Raw genomic sequence first — 20032 nt, 5'->3', positions numbered from 1 at the left:
TCATTGTTTTGCACGTGCACTTGATTGTTCGGTGTCTTTTTCTTCAGCACTTTCTGTAGCTTGGTTTATTTTAGTTTTTTTTTTTTTTAAATGGCACTATTAATAATCATTTCTATCCCTATTACAAAATAGGCTAATAAGTGGAAGAGTGTCAGTCGGTTGCGCGAGCGCGTGTAGTCAGAGAAGTGTCTGTGGGTGGGTGAACTGGTGCATCAGCCGCTTATTGTTAACAGAAGTGCACGCCTGCCTGCTGCTGCTGCTGCTGCTGCTGCTCTTCGGGTTAATGCGCACATTTCCAGCCTCAGCTTCTATCATTGCACACACACAAAAAAAGTGTTGAACTAAATGCATGTAATTCTGAACTTTTTATCCTGTCCTACTCCCAACAGAACAGCCACACGAATTGACATTTACGCATGTGTCAACAAGGCAGTGTTTCACACATCATTCCCATGTCACGCATGTTTTTATTTTCACATGTATGGCATATGGTTTTATTTTTCACACGTGATTCCGTATTCTCACGTTTAAATTTTTCACATGTAGCCTAGTGTAGCCTGTGTGTTTTTATTTTCACTTGTAGGGCATGTGTTTTTTATGTTTGATTTTTTTTTTTTCACACGTGATATAGGCTGCGATTCATTTATTTTCACAAGTTGGGCATGTGATGTCATTTTTCTAATGATTTCCCCTCACATATATGATCACACATGGTTCACATGTGTTTACATGTGCGGTGTCAGGGTATAACATTAAATTGCAGCTTCACATGTTTTCCACACGTGATCGCATATATGATTCACGCCAATCATGTGGAAACAAACTTATGAGCACATGTAAATAGTAGGTTATTGTAATTGTCCGGGCTCATTTGTGCCTGTTGTTGATTCAAAAACGGCTATTTTCGCTGCGAGGCTCCATTATATATTTTCAAACCCCAATTTAGTTGTTTAATTGGATGATAGGGTCAATTAAGCGGAGAAGGATCATTCTATAGGCTTTTATTTTTGGCTTTGTGTAGTAAATGTTGTTAGATAAATAAATCTCGTGGGTCACAACTCTTCTTGCTTTAAGCATGTTACGCAGTATACCTAGCTCATATTTAACGAATATTTAACGACTTTCAGACTCGTTTCAAAAACCATTAAGGCATTTAAATTACTTGCTTAATAGTGTAACCGGATCCTTTCAATAGTTCAGTGTAAATCTGTGGAAATAGCCGCCCACCCGTGCATGGCCCCCTCCTCCTGCTTCTCCTCCTCCTCAGTCAATGCGCTCCTTGAGCTCACCACTCAACTCCGCACTGTAGTATTGAGCTCCGCTTCTCTGCTTATTCCCCGTTAATTGCTAATTATCGCACAGGCGTTTTAATGTCCCGTCCGGTAAAGCGCTTCCTGCGATGGCCGCGTCCCATAAAGCTGCTGTGGGCCGAACGCTGATGCTGGCGCTCGCGGTCCTCTCACCTGCCTTTACGTAAGTGCTAAAGGATGCAACTCCCTGTTTTCATCTGGAAGATTCCCTTTAACGTGCACGCGCGCGTGTGTGTGTGCGTGTGTGTGTGTGTGTGTGTGTGTGTGTGCGCGCGCGCGCTTTGATATCTTGGTGCGGACCAGATAGGAATATCTGACAGTTTTGTCCTTGTGGGGATCAATTTTTTAAGATTTGCAGAAAAACAGCCAAAAGTTTACTTTTGGTTATTAAGGATAAGGTCAGGGTTACATCTGGGTGTTTGATAGCTTTTATTATCTGCATTCTGCAAATGTCTGTGTGTGAAATTCTGTAGTCTTGTTTGACGATTGATAGGAAGCTCAGATTTCCTACTTAACCCGCATAACAGTCAAAGCTAACCCTTATGTATGTTTATAAAGTGTGTAAAGTTGTATTAGTTTCACCAGTGTAATATCCAGTGTGAGCGCTGTTTGAGCCATACTCATTTCCAATCAGACACACAGGCGCGCACACACATACACACACACACACACACACACACACACACACACACACACACACACACACACACACACACACACACACAGAGACAGATAGACAGACAGACACACACAGAGACACAGACGCGTACACACATGCACACACACAGACAGACAGACAGACAGAGAGACGCAGACACACACACACACATAGACAGACAGATAGACAGACAGACACACACAGAGACACAGACGCGTACACACATGCACACACAGACAGACACACGCACACAGACAGACAGACAGACAGACACACACACACACACACACACACACACTCATACTAATGAAAACCAGTAATGCACATGCCAGGGAAAACTGCATTAAAATATCCTTTGTAATGCCATAGCCTTTACTCTATCTGGGGGGCTGGAGCGAGAGGAAGCACAAGTTAAAGGTCATTAATAATTGCTTTTGAATGGTTCCAATTTTGTGCAGAATTAATGTCAATGAGTAAAGTGGAAAGTCCATGTCCACATAGGATTCCCATGTGCTGTGTACATGCTAAAAGCATTTTGTAATGATTTTGTAACGATTTTAATTATGTTTAAAAATCTTTTCTTGATTAAAAAAGTGGAAACGAAAGCTACTCATGATAGATAATTAATCAACATTATTATGGGAATAGTAAATATACATTTTATATAAATTTCAGCAGACATATTTATTCATTTCTATTCATACTGTAGTTGAAAATGGGCCATCACAGGGACTGCTTGCTATACTCAAAGGAATGCTGCAGAGCTTCAACTCTGATTAGCAGCATCACAGTTTTCGATTCATTGGACATCTGCAGAATACTGTCTTTTCTCCAGCTTGAAATGAATAACTTTTGTGGGTCATATAATCAGAAGGCTTTGTATTAAGTTTAAGAATACAAGAAGCATGTGGATTTTAAGCAGTTATTTGTGCTTTTCCATCCATTAACCAGACAAAGCAGCAATCATTTCTAAAACACAAAATATGGAGCTTTTCATCAATGTCATACATCACAGTCAGAAATTATAGTGCTCTCCCCGTGGAAGCGCTCCCATGTTGCTCTGTTGGCCAGTGTGATTAATTGCTTGCCTTCTTTCCCAGTGTGTTGTGCAACGACATCCTTGGCCTGAAGGTGGCAGGAGATCCGGTTCTGACCCCCAATGCAGTGTGTTTGCGACTGGCCGGCTTGAGTAAGCGGCAGATGAGGCTGTGCGTCCGAAATCCCGATGTGACTGCCTCTGCCCTGCAAGGCATACAAGTGGCCATTCATGAATGCCAACACCAGCTCAAAAACCAACGCTGGAACTGCTCTACACTGGAGAACCATGGCAAGGTGCCACACCAGAGCACCATCCTCAACAGGGGTGAGTGTGGGGTCAATAATACAAACTTGAATGATCACTGGTTAAAGTTAGAGAACTTATCACCTTCCAGGTCAGAAATGTTTCAGGAGTCAGATTTTTTTGTTCATAAAAATCCAGGTAGGGTCCTTCCTGCAGAACTTGCACAACCTGTCTTTCTGTCTCAACAATAGGTTTCAGAGAGAGTGCCTTCTCTCTGGCTCTGCTGGCAGCTGGTGTGGCTCACTCTGTGGCTTCAGCCTGCAGTATGGGCAAGCTGCGTGGCTGTGGCTGTGACGCTAAGCGTCGGATAGACGACGACAAAATCCGCCTCAAGCTAACTCAGCTACAGCTGCAGACGCTGCAGAGGGACGGGTTGAGGCACACACCTGAGTTTAAAACAAACCACAGCAAGCTACCCTCTTACCTGCGCTCTGCCCATCCTGGCACACTCCTCAAACCAGAAGAACTCACATCACTGCAGGACACCTGGGAGTGGGGAGGCTGCAGCCATGACCTTCGCTTTGGTGTCCGCTTTTCCAGGGACTGGTTGGACTCCAGGGGCTCGTCTCGTGATATACATGCCCGAATGAAGATGCACAACAATCGAGTTGGCAGGCAGGTATGGTGACAGGAAGGGAACATGCTTCCTATCTGGAAACAGTATTGCGCTTATGTTTTAGTACAGTGTAATTATAACTGTCTTACAGCAAACATGGTCTCACGCTTGCAAAAAACACACAACTAACAACTTCAACTTAATTTGTATAAAAAGTTCAAAAGGTTAACCCTTAAAAAATGGTGTTTATTTACTCTCGTTACTACTAACCGTCCCTATTAGTTTCACTTCAGTAATAAATTATAGAAGCTACTGAATAACATGCTTTAAGGTGAATAACTAAATAACAAGAATAACCATCTATGTACTGTTAATGACATGATGTTAAGTCTTTACATCATGAAGTGAATTAGATCTATCAATAAATTCAGGTTTGCAATTTTCATTTCATTCAAGAATTTTCCAGTAACCCACTTTCAAACATCCACCTTTAGATTTTTATAACAGGCATTATACGTATTTATTTTGTGTTGATATTTGTAGAAAGAATCGCTAGAATGGAACAACTGCCATGTTTATAGAAAGTAACCTGCTTTATGGACACAATTGCTTAATACTGATGTAGATATCACTTCTTTTTTTTTTTTTAAACAGATAGTGACGGACAACATGAAAAGGAAGTGCAAATGTCATGGCACCTCAGGAAGCTGCCAGTTCAAGACCTGCTGGTATGTGTCTCCTGAGTTCCGGCTGGTGGGCTCCCTGCTGCGACAGAAGTTCCAATCTGCCGTCTTCATCAACTCCCAGAATAAGAACAGCGGTGTGTTTAACCCACGTGTAGCAGCAGGGGCGGCCGGGTCGGAGCATGGCAGGCCTCGGCGGCGCAGCCTCTCCAGGGAGCTGGTTTACTTTGAGAAATCCCCTGACTTCTGTGAGCGTGATGCGTCCATGGACTCGCCTGGTACTCAAGGCCGCATCTGCAACAAGAGTAGTCCAGGGATGGACGCATGCGACTCGCTGTGCTGTGGCCGTGGACACAACATCCTGAGGCAGGCACGCAGTGAACGCTGCCACTGCCGCTTCCACTGGTGCTGCTACGTGCTCTGTGATGAGTGCAGGGTCACAGAGTGGGTCAACGTGTGCAAGTGAATGGCCTGATCATTGGATGGAAACATTGGACAAGTAGGGGCGAAAGGCATTAGCCTACCGCTCTCACACCAAGTGTGTGTTCAACAGTATCAGTTTAGCCACTTCTCCTTTCAGCCTTCTCATCTGGGTTCCATTTGCTTTGTGTGGCTGTTGTTATTCTCCAAATGCCAAGTCAAAAGACTGAGGAGAGGAGTGACTCATGTCATTTTGCTTTGTTTCCACTGTTTGGGCTCTTCAGCCATGAAAATGCACCGAACGCCATCTGTGTTCTTCACAATAACGAGGCACAGCAGCAGGAATGCATTACTGCTGAAAAGGAAAGGCAATGCCACCATATACAGTTATGTGTATATTTGGACATGTGTGCTTAATGAAATGATCTCGCCATGACAAATCTTTGCAAGTTGTGCTTATGATCTTTTAGATGACAAAACTGGTACTAAAAGCCAGGCAGTTTCAGAGAGAACAGAAAATGCGCCTTTTTGCCCACTTGGTTGAATTTAATGTAAAGCAGGACAGATGTGATATGAATATAACCTGTACCGATGGAGGTTGGACAGTAAAGACTTGAATGCTTAGAAACAGTTAAGATACTGCAATGAATAAATATACACTGTGTTAGGCTGTGTGCAGAAAATTGCAGAAATGATAATCATTTTACTGTGACACTGAGACATATATATATATATATATATATATATATATATATATATATATATATATATATATGACGGTCAGTAAGAGTAATTATAATATGACATAAATTGTCCCTTTGTCCCCCTTCAGAAAACTGTCCTGTGTTCAAATTTACTTTAGAAACTATTATTTTTGGCAGGAGATTTCATGCTGGAAGTTTTGTTCTTGTACGGTGGCTGCAGAACCAAGAATGTGTCTAGAGAACTGAGACGAATGATAAATTTAGGAATGAATCAGTATCTTTCAGAGTGTGGCTCAAAGTGGGCAACCTGGTTTCCTTCGAGGCTGACGATTATAAGAGTGAACAAGATTGAGGAGGGGAACGACACCAGATCAGCTGTATGAACAGCTAGTTGACACTGCACCATGTGACTCGACTCTGAGGACAGTTGGTGCGTGTTTTGCATCTGTCACTAAAAAGTCTGGAAGGAAGACTGTGCTTTAACTCAACACAGACCCAGCTAATGTCAAAGCGTTACTGAGACTTTGTACAGTGCACCCTTCAAAAGTTGTAAAAATGTGAATAAACTATATGTTATTTTATAACACTTATCACTTATATTGTTGTTTATGCCACTGCGGGGTTGGCTGATCAAAGTGGACTGTTCCGACGTGTCCATGACTCAAACTGACCTTGTGTGGTATTTAGCATCACAGTCAAGGAGGCAGAGTGGTGTAGAATGATAAAGTGCTCGATCTCTGGTTTGCATTTCTTCATTCCTTCATCATTTCACCCTGGAGCTGCTGCAAAAGGGAATTTCCTGTCGTTGTTTCTCCCATGTGTGAGACAGAGGGGCTCAATAGCTCCCCCCCCCCTTCCACCCTGGCAGCACTATGCAGCCACTTACACACACAAAGCAGCATACTGACAGCATCTAGAATAATGACAACCAGATACTCTGAAATCAAAAGGAGAAAAGGGAAAACACCGGGCACAGATCGAATGCTGGGTAAGAATATTGTTCAATTTGCCACCAGGGAAGATGTATGTGAGGGCAGATAGACACACAGATAGGTAGATATATTGATATGTACTTTCACATTGCTTATACAGTACATCAAAAGGGAGGAACACGGCTGCAAACATCTGCTTCTGGGCTCTGTGTCCAGCCTACCCTTATGCTTTTTGATGTGGGACAAGGATAAAGCGAGAAAGGCAGAGAAAAAAACAAGGAGCCAGCTACCCAGAACATCAAAGCGATCGCCTCAACGTGCAAGTCCTCATTAGTTCTGCAAGCCTAACCAACCCGACTTGTGATTGTGTTTGCCGGGGTTCACTTTGGCAAACACTTCAGAGGAAAGGTTCCTTTAAATTATAACTCCCACCCCCACCACAAGCCGTACGCACTGTAAGTCCCCTGCCATAACCCCCACAAACTCCCAGAATCACCACGCGCTCCCCCACTCACCACTCCACCCCATAATCTGGTGTGCAGCTGCAAACATCTGCTCCGGGCTCTCTCTCCTCTCTGAAACCACCGAACTGATAAACACATCTATCACAGAGCCTCTGACAGACGGTGCGGCATGTGAAACGACACTGGAAAAGACACTTTTGATTACATCAGAGCAATGTTTATGCAGGCACTGATGATTCTCGTTCAGCAATGTGCCACTGTGAGATCCTGCATAGGCTACTAGTTTACAGTAGCCTACAAATACATATGTAAAAATAATTTAAAAAAAAAACAAACAAACAAACAAAAAAATCTTGAATATTAAGATGGAATGTACTGCAGTGCATTGTAAATATATTTCAAAATATAAATTGAATGTATGGTAAAAATTTATTCAGTATATTAAAATTTCCATAATCAAGTTTCACAGCAAATCCTTTTTCTTTTTTTAAAAAAAAATCCACACAAAGAGGCTCTTTTGCTCTCCTTCTGATGACTGAACACACTTCAGCCTGCCAAGTCCTGTCATTATTTATTTATTCAGTTCAGTCTTGGCTGAATAATTAAACACAGTGGATATGTCTGAGTCTATTTGCCTCACTAATGACCTACTGCATAGATTTTATTCTATAAAATGCACTGTAGTCTAGCTGGCTAAAAATACAACCTTCACAAAAAAAAAAAAAAAAAACACGCACCCAGCTGAAATGTTATATAATCTTGCTTTTACTTTTAATTTAAAACACGTTCCAAGCTACAAACCATGTCTCGTCCTCTCGGATGATTAAATGCGTCCTGGGTACCATCCTGTGCATGTAATTAACAACACGGATGCAAGAAGCATCACTTGAACGCTACACAGATGCCTTGGATAATCTCGCGAGATCATAAAACACCGAAGCTCTAACGCTGTTATCGCGAGACCCGCACGAGGCGATTGGAGTGTACTTGTCCGGCGTCGCTGTCAGAGGTGAGTCGCTCAAAGGATATGTTGAATTTAAACAAAATGGATAAATTGAAACGCTGCTCATTTAATATGCGGGTATGTTTTATACAATAGGTTAATAAATTGCAGACAAAAGGAGACAGAGGGTCTTTTTGCAGCTTACCGGTAGGCTGTTTAGGCCACTAGAGCTGTCAGAGTACGGTGTGGGAAAGGTGTTTTTAATTTTAAAACGGATTGGGTACTGGGTGTAAATATTTTCATGTATTAAAACAATAAACTATCATCACTTCTACAACTAACAATGTCCTATCAAGCGTTGTAGCTTCATTTTTTAATCTTTCTGAGTGCTTGGTGTTAAGGGAATCGCTTCAAATAGCTGTTAAATGTAATAGCTACAGTCTCAGAAACAAACAAACAAAAAAAATAGTCCCAAACTGTATCGTTCCTTGTCACTGGGGTGATGCACACAATATATTTTTTGTACCTTTTAATATGTATCTATTACCTAGAAATATGTGTGGATATAGTGTACATTTTAAAAAGCTTTAAGGTAAATATAGTTGATGTCAGAAATTTACATAGCCTATGCCTTGCAGAATCTGAAAATGTTAATAATTAAAATAAATAAATAATAAATTGCCTTTTGTTGTTGTTTATTTAGTGCTTTTTATTAAGAAATGTTTGCACCTTTTGTAATAGCTGTTTAATAGTCCCTGTTTACGAGACGGATCTCAAAATCATACAGCCGCTGTCGGAAAGGTGTCAGAAGATGCTGGAAAAGCAAAGAATGTGCAAGACCTGGACCTACATCAGCAGTTCTCAAAGTGTGGTTTGAGGATCCACAGGGATCTGAGATTATTTGACATTTTGTTACAGTGGAGACAATCATGACCCACCACAATCAAATGTTGTATTTATTATCGAGTTCTCATAGCTACTGGTCGCTTGAATTGAATGAGTTTAATCCAAAACTCTACAGCATAGCTTTAGACATAATATATAGTCACCTATATAAATAATCAGCTTGGACCTAATGAGTCCTGTAGGCTCTAAGCTCTATGACTCCGACAAATAGCCGAAATATTACTGTAGACGTTTAAATAATGAGCCTAATATTCATAGATGTATTACGTTCAGAGAGGTTCTGTGAAGTTTATTTTTTATTTTATTTTGCATGCCTGACTGCACACCCATCAGGAACTGTGCACTACATACACCTTTCTAGGTTCACGATACATTCTAAAGGTGCCACCCCAGTGACCAGGAAAGGTACAGGGGAAAAAAAGGTACCCTTTTTTTCTGAGTGTGTTTAGGCTATAATGTCGAGGTCAGATTCTGTTCTTATTTTCTTTTTAATCCATCCACATGCATTATAATATAAAGAACCCACTCCCACCCCGTTCATATAAACATCCACCATATTTTCCATTCTAGTAATACAGCTAGCCTATCTAGTTACTGTCCGTCCTGTTAGACGAAAAAATTGAAGTAAAACCACAGCAATTCCGTTTTGTCAGCGTATAATTCAATGTAAGCGAACGGACCTCAGTGTTCTTTAGTTTAAAGAAATAGCCTCAGAGCTCAGGCTCATCATGGTGACACTCTTATGAGTCATGTGAGGCTCGCATTTTGGGTCATTTCTTACTGTAAAGATTAAGACAGCGAGTAATAATGTTACACTAAATCATTCCAGATGAGCTCACTGCTCTTTTCTTGCTCTTCTGTTGCTATGGTGATCAGTAATGCTGCTCGAAAGGACCAAGACTTGAAATGATTTGTGGCCTTACTTTATTGTTTTAGCATATTTACCCAGCCGTATACTATATATGTGCAATCCTTCTGTCTTGTCCTACTTGTGACGCTTTTGTTGAAACGTTGTCATGTACGGCTGCTTTTTAAAAAAAAAAAATTAAGAAAAAGTACTGAAACATATTTCTAATTCCAGTCCTTAGACACATAAACATCTTCTACACCAGGTTTTTGGTTTCCACAGTACTTTTGGTTGTACCCAGAATGTACTGTAAAGTGTGCCGTCTTGCAGGTTGTTAATGGCAGCAAATGGGGTCATCCATGTCCTGCTTGCACTCATGGCTAAGTTTGCCATTAAAGCTCTCTAACTGCAAACCAAGCTGTAGAGCTGACATCAGGAAAATTGATGCCCAGTACACCGCATTATAAAGTGTGGTCATCCCAGTTCAAGAACTAAAAGGTCCGACAAATATAACTTTCTGTATGTTCTTTATACTGTCTTGCCATTTTTGTGTTCTGTGCAGTGAAATGATTTATCGAACGGTTTGTTTTGGTTTCGAGTTTGAAGTTCCTGCATAATGAGAAACAATCTTCAGTTAAAAATATTAGGACCATTAAGCAGTTTGCATAGTTTCAGGATTTGCTCACTTTCAAAATCCATGTGGGGGAAAAATGTTTTGCCTGGAGCTTTGTGGTGTGAAGATCCACAGCAGTGTAAGAATATGGGCAGTTAAAGTTCTGAGCTAGTCCATGAACATTTGTGAGGTCCAATCCCAGGATTGACACATTGTCAGGAAACAACATGTTCTCTCTCACACACATGGGAGAAATTTTATTTTAGCTCTCCAAGGTGCAATCTTGTAATCGTACCATTAAAACAAAAATGCAGCTTGTCATGTTACTGAGCGACCACAAAACTCAAAATCCTCTGTCCTAAAGACTTCCTTGTGTCTGAAAAATTAAAGCTTCACTTCTGAATGTTACAAACGCTGACACCGAAGGCTCCTTCACCTAAACAACCATGTCCTCACAGAAAACCTCACCATATCAACAATTACACGGGCTATTTAAATGCGTTTGTGTGCAGTGTCTGCCGTACAGGTCCATGTGTAGGTGTCACTACAGAAAGGATAATGAAGAAGAATGAGCACGTTAATATAAATATAATATAAACTATTGTCAGAGCTGCTGTTATGCAAAATCAGCACCTTTTGATCACCTTTTTCAATCATATTCAACAGTGTTGTTGGATATAATAATGAAAATATGTACAGTGCTGTGAAAAAGTATCTGATTTCTTCTGTTTTTGTATATATCTCGTACTAAATTGTTTCATAAATTAAAACTAAATTTAAGATAAAACAAAGGCAACCTGACCAAACACAAAATGCAGTTTTTAATTGATAATTATCCAATACCAGCCGGGCCTGTGTGAAAAATATTGTATTTGCCCCCATAGTTGCTAATTAAATAAGAAACTGCATTCATAATGGGGTTCAGCTGGACTAGACACAACCAGGCCTGATGAATGCAAACCCTGTTCAATCAAATCTACACTTTTTCAACAACATGAAGTTGGTTAAATGGTCTTACACATTAACACTATGCCAAAGTTGAAAGAAATTCCAAAAATGATGAGGAAGAAGGTGATTGAAATACATCAGTCTGGGAAGGGTTACAAAGTTATTTCAAAGGCTTTGGGACCCCAAAGAACCACGGTGAGAGCCATTATCTCCAAATGGAAAAAGTCGACACAGAAATGAACCTTCCCAAAAGTGTCCAGCCTTCAAAAATTCCTCCAAGAGCACAGCAACAACTCATCCCAGAAGTTCCAAAATACCCAAGGACATCATCAGAGTTGAAAAGAACTACAGGCCTCTCTTGCATCAATAAAGGTCACTGTTCATGACTCCACTATCAGAAAGACACTGGGCAAAAATGGCACCCATGGAAGAGTGGCAAGGTGAAAACCACTGCTAACCCAGAAGGCTCGTCTGAATTTTGCCAAAACACACCTCGATGATTCTCAAACCGTTTGGGAGAATGTTCTGTTGATTGATGAGTCAAAGGTGGAACTGTTTGGAAGAGAGGCGTCCTGTTACATCTGGCCTGAACCAAACAAGGATTGCACAAAAGGAACATCATAACTACGGTCAAGCATGGTGGTGGAAGTGTGATGGTGTGGGGATGCTTTGCTGCTTCAGGGCCTTGGCAACTTGCGATAATTGAGGGAAAAGTGAATTCTGCTCTCTACCAGAAAATCCTAAAGGAGAATGTCCGGTCTTCATTCTGTAAGTTGAAACTCAAGCACAACTGGATTATGCAGCAAAGCAATGATCCAAAGCGTAGGAGTAGGTTCTAGTCCTAGAAATAAGTGAAAGTCTGATCTCGGAAGTGTTTGATTGCAGTTATTGCTGCTAAAGGTGGCACAGCCAGATTTTAAGTTCAATGGGGCTATTAAGTTTTCCACATTGGTGATGGGTGTTGGATATTTTTTTTTTGCTTCAATAAAAAAAATAAAATAATAATAACTATTGTGTGTTTACTCACGTTGTCTTTGTTTTATGTTGTTTTTCGTTTGAAGATCTAAAACTATTTAGTATGAGATATACACAAAAACAAAAAAATACAAAGTACATTTTCAGTGCACTGTAAATGTCAGAACTTTTTGGATTTTACTCATTTTACCAAAAAGGCATTCATATCAATAAGACTGATTCTCTAGAATTGTAGTGATGTACCAAAAACAAAAATCTACTATGACTGTTATTGCATTAAATACAGTGCTCTGAATATATTTTCTATTAAAAGGACTGCATGGTAGGTCTCTCTGTAATAAGGACAGTATTTGACATCTTATTTTAGCAGGACTGTGGCTCCACAAATGAATATTTGATATAAGCTCATGATTGCTATTTAGTAACTCTTCATCTGATATCTTTTTTTTGTTTTGTTTGAAGGAAAGGCCAGCCAGCTACCATGGGGAACATTTTTGGCAACCTCCTAAAGAGTCTTATAGGGAAAAAAGAGATGCGGATTTTGATGGTCGGCCTGGATGCAGCTGGGAAAACCACAATCCTGTACAAACTGAAACTTGGAGAGATAGTCACAACGATTCCCACCATCGGTACATTCACTTCTTAGACAACATTTTTTACGGTTAATATAAGTTACATGCAGTATACGTGATTAATTAACAAATCTTTCAGGAATTAGATTTCTTTTTTTAAACCTTGTTGTTGACAGTAGAGATCCTCTTTGACTTTTTTCAGGGTTTAATGTGGAGACAGTGGAGTACAAGAACATCAGTTTCACAGTGTGGGACGTCGGTGGTCAGGACAAAATCAGGCCTTTGTGGCGACACTACTTTCAGAACACACAGGGTGAGTTTTTATTGTACCTGCATACCTAACATCATCTCTACATCTTATATTATCCCAAGAATAATTACCAAGGATCATTTAAGTCCTCTTCCCTTCAATCTACACCGCTTCCCAATCATGTTATATAACCAGCCACTATGTGTGTAATAGAACAAGAGCATGCTTCCTTTTTCATTTTAATTTAAATGCACATAATGCCTGTGTGTATAACAGTGTTAATAGAGCATGGAAGAGGGGCATTCGAATTTGGGCTTGGTGTAATTACAGCACAGCTGAAAATGTTAAACAGTGACACCTGGAACCAACAGTATTGTATTACACTGGTACTCTTGTTATTCATGATGGTGTAATGTACCGTTACTGTACAAATACTTTGCATCTACAGGGTTATTCTAAATGGTTATTTTAAATAACTTTGACATCGTATAGGAACTTCGAGTGTGTAATTTCAGTGGCATGTTGAGAGTTTGCCTCTCTGTATTTGGTCAGGCCTGATATTCGTGGTGGACAGTAATGACCGAGAGAGGGTGAATGAGGCCAGAGAAGAGCTGATGAGGATGCTAGCTGAAGATGAACTGAGAGATGCAGTGCTGCTGGTGTTTGCCAACAAGCAGGCAAGAGACTTTTCCCCCTCATCTGGAGATTTATTATTTAAGAATACACAAGAATATTTTAGGGCTGTTGAAGTTTCCCTAGACATTTTTTTTTTTGCAAGTTCTTTCAGACTTGGTCATCCTGTACATTAGGGATATGATCTATACAAATACAGACACAAATAGGAACAAGCAGGAGGTTGTTCTTTCAACAGCTTGAGCAAGAGGTCAGATATGAATCTTGCAAGTCAATGAAACACCACATTCAATGAGATGAACATGTGGTGCTGCGCAGTGTATTTACAGCATTCATTCTTTAATCCTTAGTAACTGCCTGGTCAGTGTCACATGTGTTTAAATTAGGCTACTATTTTGTTTATGTTTTGGGAAATAGAGGCAACTATATTTGTTTAAAAATATTGCAGGCAGGAACAAATAAAAAGATTAACTGTGCAAGTAGAACTCTAAATGAGACCAGTTATGAACTCACGCGATGTAGCTGAGGTTGAGCCAGAACTCACACACAGTGATGACAGTGCTGGCATTTATACCTCTGTTTTTTCCATTGTGTTCCCAATGGCATAGTGGTAGGGTTTAGATTTTATTTACTTATTTTTTTTAATGAATGTCCACTTTGGGTTTAAATCCACATTCAGAGACAGATATTTGGAGCACAAGACAGATATAGATATTGCTTTACACCCCTAGGGTATATATTGTATCATTATCTGTATTTGTTCATAAACTGACACTGATCAAAATGATATGAAATTACATCAGTGATTCTAAAGTGATATTCATATTAGCCATATTAGTATTCAAATGAATATTTATTCAGTTTATAGAAAATATATTTCTGTAAACTATTCTACCATATTCATCCATGTCAGTGATGCCCATCCACTTTAGTTAAGAAAATCTCTAATATCTTCTTTGTTTTAAATTTGACATTTGAGCCATTTACTCCTGTCTGAGCAACTTTTCTCTTCACTCTGATATGTAGGATCTGCCAAACGCCATGAACGCAGCAGAGATCACTGACAAACTGGGCCTTCACTCACTCCGCCACCGTAACTGGTACATCCAGGCCACTTGCGCCACCAGCGGCGACGGCCTGTATGAGGGCCTCGACTGGCTGGCCAACCAGCTCAAGAACAAGAAGTGAGTCGAATCTGTGGACGGCTGAGCTGCAGCTCATCAGGGAGCACCAGTGGGTTTTTTTATTGTGTTTACAAGATGAGAGTGGAGAGAGCAGGCCAGCTCTGAGTCCAGCTGCTTAGCCTGTACTTTTCACACTTTGTAAAAATGTCACTTTAAACCCCCACTCCCATTCTGCTGAATCTACTATGATTATATAATGATAGAAAATAAGTAGCACATCTCCATATCATGTTTTTTTCTGTTTTGTTAGTGGCCAGAAAGGTAGTTGAATGGTGTGACTTGAAGTGATTCAGTAATAGTGTTGGGTAAGTTACTCAAAGAAAATAATACACTACAGATTACTAATTACTACTTTAAAGTTGTAATCTGATTACATTACTGATTACTGCATGTAAAAAGTAATCAGATTACTAATTACTTTACTTTCCAGTTACTTTCAAAACCTATCAAACATTCAAAAATACACTACAAAGTGAAACTCATAGTTATTTCAGTAATTTTAGCGCATGTCAATGGAGGATATGATCAGGTTGGATTTCTCATAAAACTTGCCTCAGGTGTTGTCACTGTTTGTAGGAATACCAGACCGATAAAATATAAAACTTTTATAACTAGGCTAGTTTGGTGTCGCTAGCCAAAGGAGAGGCATAGCTAAGCTATCATTGTATGGGTTTAGCTGCTACAGTGCCATGCAGAGTATATCTTTCCTTATGCTCTGCTCATATCATGTTCATGTAAACTGGAACTCATTTACACACCTTGTTTTCCTGCTCAGCATCAGAGGATTTTATTTCAGTTTCAACCCCTTTACTGGTTTAAAAATAAAAATCGGCGTATATCCATTTTTCCTCACACTGACAGTGAGCTAGCGTTTGGCAGAATGAGAGACTGTCAGCCAATAATACAAGAGTATTTCCACGTATTTTCCTCTAAACCCTGTCTGATTGGTCTCGCCTCCGTTCACTGAAGAAATAAAATTACGAGACCAACGTCTTCTTTTACTGACGTCAGTTACGTAGTGACAAACCGCTCCAAGTAGAGAATTATTCGGGGCTAAAGAAAAAATCTTCGGGGCTACAGCCCCCAGTACCCAGGCCAGGTTACGCCCCTGGCCGCTGCCCAAAACATGATTTATTTTTTAAATGCATTTTACGTAATATTGTTTTCTTAACCATAAATTTGGACCGCAAGTAATGGAATTTGATTGACATCAGTAACTGTAATCAAATGACATAAACATGAACATTTCTGTTATCAGAAAAAGCAATTAAAATACAGTAACGTGTTTTACCCAACTCTGTTCAGTAATCAGTAATAAGGAATGATGCTGATTTTTTGTTATTACTGTGGTATAGAGTGTGTAATGTTAAATGCAGGTCATTTAAACTATTATAATGTGCTGCCCTCATGGCTCAGAGGTCCTGGGTACAGGAAACAAATTGAAGTGAATGTTGTTGCTCAGAACGATCCAAGAGTGCTAGGTGTGTTTCTATTCGATATGTTTTTGCTAGAGTACTACTACTGAGGTTTTACCGTAACAGTCCGTGTTTTATTAGCATTTAGATCTGTTGTGAAACAGCATTACGTTTTGACTGCCTGCGTATATTGCCCTGTTTTGAGCGGGCCTCTGCGCGTTTGTGCACAGACAGATGACATGATCCCTACTCTTTATTTATTTAGATTTTTTTGGCATGTAGACATTGACTTGACAGAATGATACAGTGGCTGCACATTTCTTGGATCATCAGTTACACCTCAGTCAAAATGATTTACTGTTCTTGCATGTTGCCTCTCTGGCATGGTAGTGTGTGCTCTGCTTTTTCATCAAATCTGTTGCATGTGTTTATTAGATGCTGTGCGTTAGAAAAGACTAGCTCTCTATAGCTCCGTGAGTGGTTCTTTGAGTTCTTTAGTGCGTTTCGAAGCCACTGTATTCATATCACTCATCATACATTGGTGAATGAGAACAATGAGTTGTAATATTTGGAAAGAAATTTGTATTAAGTCATGTGCTGCTGATCAAAGCATGTTTTTTAAGCATCCATAATTTCTGTACTGATGCTGAGATTTTAATGGTTAAATTAATCAATTCAGTCAACAACGGCGTGTTATAACACAGCATCCCATGATACCTCAAGTTGTCTCTCTACTCACAGAAATGTGTGTTTCTTAACTTATTGTACTATTGACGCTGCCCCATGAACAATCTTTATACAACATGGTTTAAACAAATGGTTTAATATAAAACATAATTATCAGCCATTCCATTCATGACATCACAGAAAGTGATTTTTTTTTTTAACTTTATTTTTATTTATTTATTTATTTATTAGTAAACCTTTATATCATATTAGTGCAAGACTATATACACATCAGGTTATTATCACTTACTTGTTAAAATGTTGATAAGATGATTGACTGCCATTAATACAATGTATCTACCTGTGTGAATATATCCAATAATTTATCGAAAAAAAACATCCAATAAACTCTCTGTGACAAAAAAGGAGCACTTTTGCTTATTCTGCAGAAATTATTTGTATGAAATACAATATAGATTACAATATTTATTTAAAAATACTGTATTTATAAAAAAATATTGTAATCAAAATATTTTCGGTTTTTTGTTTATTGTCCACAAAAACATACAAACGCATTATACCAGCTATATCAGAAATGCTTATTGATTTCATTTATCATTAGTATATTATTTGTAGCATTCAGGTTGTGGGATGTGGAGCTGTGTTACCATGTATTTCATCCTTCTCATGGTTTAGTATTTAATTAGAAAATGTGCCTCTTTATATTAATAACATTGTGTGACATGACAGGAAGCCATAAATCTTTTCTTAAAGTATGCTGCCATGGATACAGAAAGAGAAGCTATATACCTGCACTTCTCATTTCTTTTTAAACCTTTTTAACTACTCTCTCTCTCTCTCTCTCTGCCAACATTAATCACTAACTCTGAAAATTCTAGCAGTGGGAATTGTGAAAATCCTCTCACCAAGGTGCCCAGTGTCTCGCCTTCTGTTTTCCCTGGCTTATCCCACACATGCACGCACGCACACACACACACACACACACACACACACACACACACACACACACACACACACACACACACACACACACACACACACACACACACACCTCCCTGCTTGCCCTCACAGTGTGTCTCCAGGGGTGTGACAGCAGTATGTGGGTCAGGGCAGCTCTCTCCGGGCTACCAGCCCCCGATGCCCCCTGCAGGCGGCACACAATAGCGGCACCGCGGCAGGTGCCATTGCTGGGATTCCCTCTCGTAACCGGGGCGCTCTCGCCCAGGGCACAGACACACTGGCAGCAGTGCAGCAATCAATTCATCAATGCGTGATGGGAGCGCGGGGTGCTGAAGCTCAGCCAGCCCACCCCCATAGCCAGACCCTGGCCACCAGCGCTGAGCCTGCGATACGGACCTGAAGCAGTGTGTTAGTGGTGCATGGAAATTCAGCTCATTTAGAGGGCAAGGGGGCCAGCATGGAGCTGATTGTTCTAATAGTACTTCAATATTCCACTTTAACGATCGTTTGAGGGTTAAAGAAGCAGGCGGAATGACCAGACCTGGGGGTAAATGTGGTGAAAAGCACAAACTGAACTGATTCTAAAGGGTTGACAATATTTCAATGGTGGTACATGTATTTTTTGTTGACAAGCTTAATTTAATGGTGATGCACCATTAAGACCATATATATATATATATTTTTATGTCTAATGACTCTTTTCCCTTAGTGTTTTGAATAATCTGATGTTTGCCTTATGTTATCAACAAAAATGGCAGATAAAAAAATCCCCATCTTTAATTTGTACTTTAAAAAAGTATTCAGGGACATCTTAGATTTAGATTTATTTTTGAAAATATTTTATTTAGATTTATTGCCACAGGTCACATGGTATACACAACAATAGAGTATAACAGATGGGTGAATTTCTTAAGTTGCATAGAGCTCCACCAACAAAGAATTCTTAAATAAGAATAAGAGATAATACGAAGTAAGGGGAAAATAAAATACACTGGTAAAAATTAACATTTTTTAAAAAAGAAACTAGAGAGTAACAATGTATGCTGTGTACATAATCAAAAATACATAAGAGTACAATTGTATATTGAACTGTACGGTATGGTATTAGAATTCTGGTGATCAGTATTTACATGATATTTTGTGTGTGAATGTGGAAAAATGGATTTACATTTACATCTGTATTTATGGCATTCGGCAGACGCCCTCACCCAGAGTAACTTACAGAAGTGTTTTGAAGTCTCTATCAATAAATACATCCTGATACTGGTTCACTGAGTCATGGACTAAGAATGCCAACAGTCTAAAAACTCTGTTGGGGATGTAATGTAGTAAGAAAAGCACACAGAAAACACTTGAAAAAAATTATAATAATAATAAAGTGCTAATTGTGATTTAAGTGTGCCTTTGGTAGGTAAAGCTACAGGTGCTGAACAACAGTTGAACATCTATTAGTGATTAAATACTACACAATATTTGAACCACAATGAATTGCATTTAAGGACTATGCATTTCGTGTGTATTCCATATAATATAATGGATGGTGTACAACGTGCTCAAGTTAATATTGTATGCTGTGTTAATATGACATAATGGATAGGTCTTTACTTTCAGGTCATATGTCCTCAGTGGGCTGCTTTATCTTACTTCACTTCATCTCCTAGTGATAGTACTACAGGGCTAATATCTCCCTCTAGTGGACAGATTGGGACATGACATGTCTCAAACACAATTTCGGGAAATTCTTCTCCATGAAAGAACCCCCAGTAGAAACCGTCATAGAATTTATAATGGTTTTAATGTTTATAATGGGAATTGTATTGGTTTAAATGTAAAATGTAATAGTCCCTGTGGGTCTCTACTGGTAATTTGTTGTCTTCTATTGGTGGCATGTTATGACTAGTGGATACCGTAAACAAAACAAAACCATTAGAAACCATCACCGAAATTCGAATGGTTTCCACTACAAATAACATTACAAACCATCAGCTAACCATTAATATTACTGGTCCTTAATGGTATCCACTAGTCAT

At 39.5% G+C, this 20032-nt stretch overlaps 2 protein-coding genes across 2 annotated transcripts; both read left to right on the top strand.

Moving 5' to 3' along the window:
• The first annotated feature begins 1247 nt into the window (after window positions 1-1247).
• wnt10b (wingless-type MMTV integration site family, member 10b) lies at window positions 1248-6259 on the top strand. Its single transcript, XM_017487697.3, has 4 exons — window positions 1248-1473; window positions 3069-3331; window positions 3502-3929; window positions 4521-6259. Exons 1-4 carry the CDS (start codon window positions 1400-1402, stop codon window positions 5013-5015), a joined length of 1260 nt encoding a protein of 419 aa, XP_017343186.1. The 5' UTR covers window positions 1248-1399; the 3' UTR covers window positions 5016-6259.
• Window positions 6260-6395: 136 nt separating this feature from the next.
• arf3a (ADP-ribosylation factor 3a) lies at window positions 6396-17450 on the top strand. The gene is made up of 5 exons (XM_017487696.3): window positions 6396-8078; window positions 12764-12930; window positions 13076-13186; window positions 13676-13800; window positions 14783-17450. The coding sequence occupies exons 2-5, from the start codon at window positions 12783-12785 to the stop codon at window positions 14942-14944; spliced, it is 546 nt and encodes a 181-aa protein (XP_017343185.1). The 5' UTR covers window positions 6396-8078; window positions 12764-12782; the 3' UTR covers window positions 14945-17450.
• The last annotated feature ends 2582 nt before the right edge of the window (window positions 17451-20032 follow it).

This window comes from Ictalurus punctatus, chromosome 15, assembly GCF_001660625.3.
Source record: "Ictalurus punctatus breed USDA103 chromosome 15, Coco_2.0, whole genome shotgun sequence".
NCBI classification, from domain to species: Eukaryota; Metazoa; Chordata; class Actinopteri; order Siluriformes; family Ictaluridae; genus Ictalurus; species Ictalurus punctatus.
The sequence above is the reverse complement of the archived record's forward strand: the minus strand, read 5'-3'. Positions and strand labels throughout refer to the sequence as shown.

Coding starts and splice junctions, on each gene's coding strand:
- wnt10b (XM_017487697.3), top strand. CDS start 1,400: ATGGCCGCGTCCCATAAAGCTGCTGTGGGCCGAACGCTGATGCTGGCG. Junction 3,332..3,501: donor GAGCACCATCCTCAACAGGG/GTGAGTGTGGGG, acceptor TCTCAACAATAG/GTTTCAGAGAGAGTGCCTTC. Junction 3,930..4,520: donor ACAATCGAGTTGGCAGGCAG/GTATGGTGACAG, acceptor TTTTTTAAACAG/ATAGTGACGGACAACATGAA.
- arf3a (XM_017487696.3), top strand. CDS start 12,783: ATGGGGAACATTTTTGGCAACCTCCTAAAGAGTCTTATAGGGAAAAAA. Junction 12,931..13,075: donor CACAACGATTCCCACCATCG/GTACATTCACTT, acceptor GACTTTTTTCAG/GGTTTAATGTGGAGACAGTG. Junction 13,801..14,782: donor TGGTGTTTGCCAACAAGCAG/GCAAGAGACTTT, acceptor TCTGATATGTAG/GATCTGCCAAACGCCATGAA.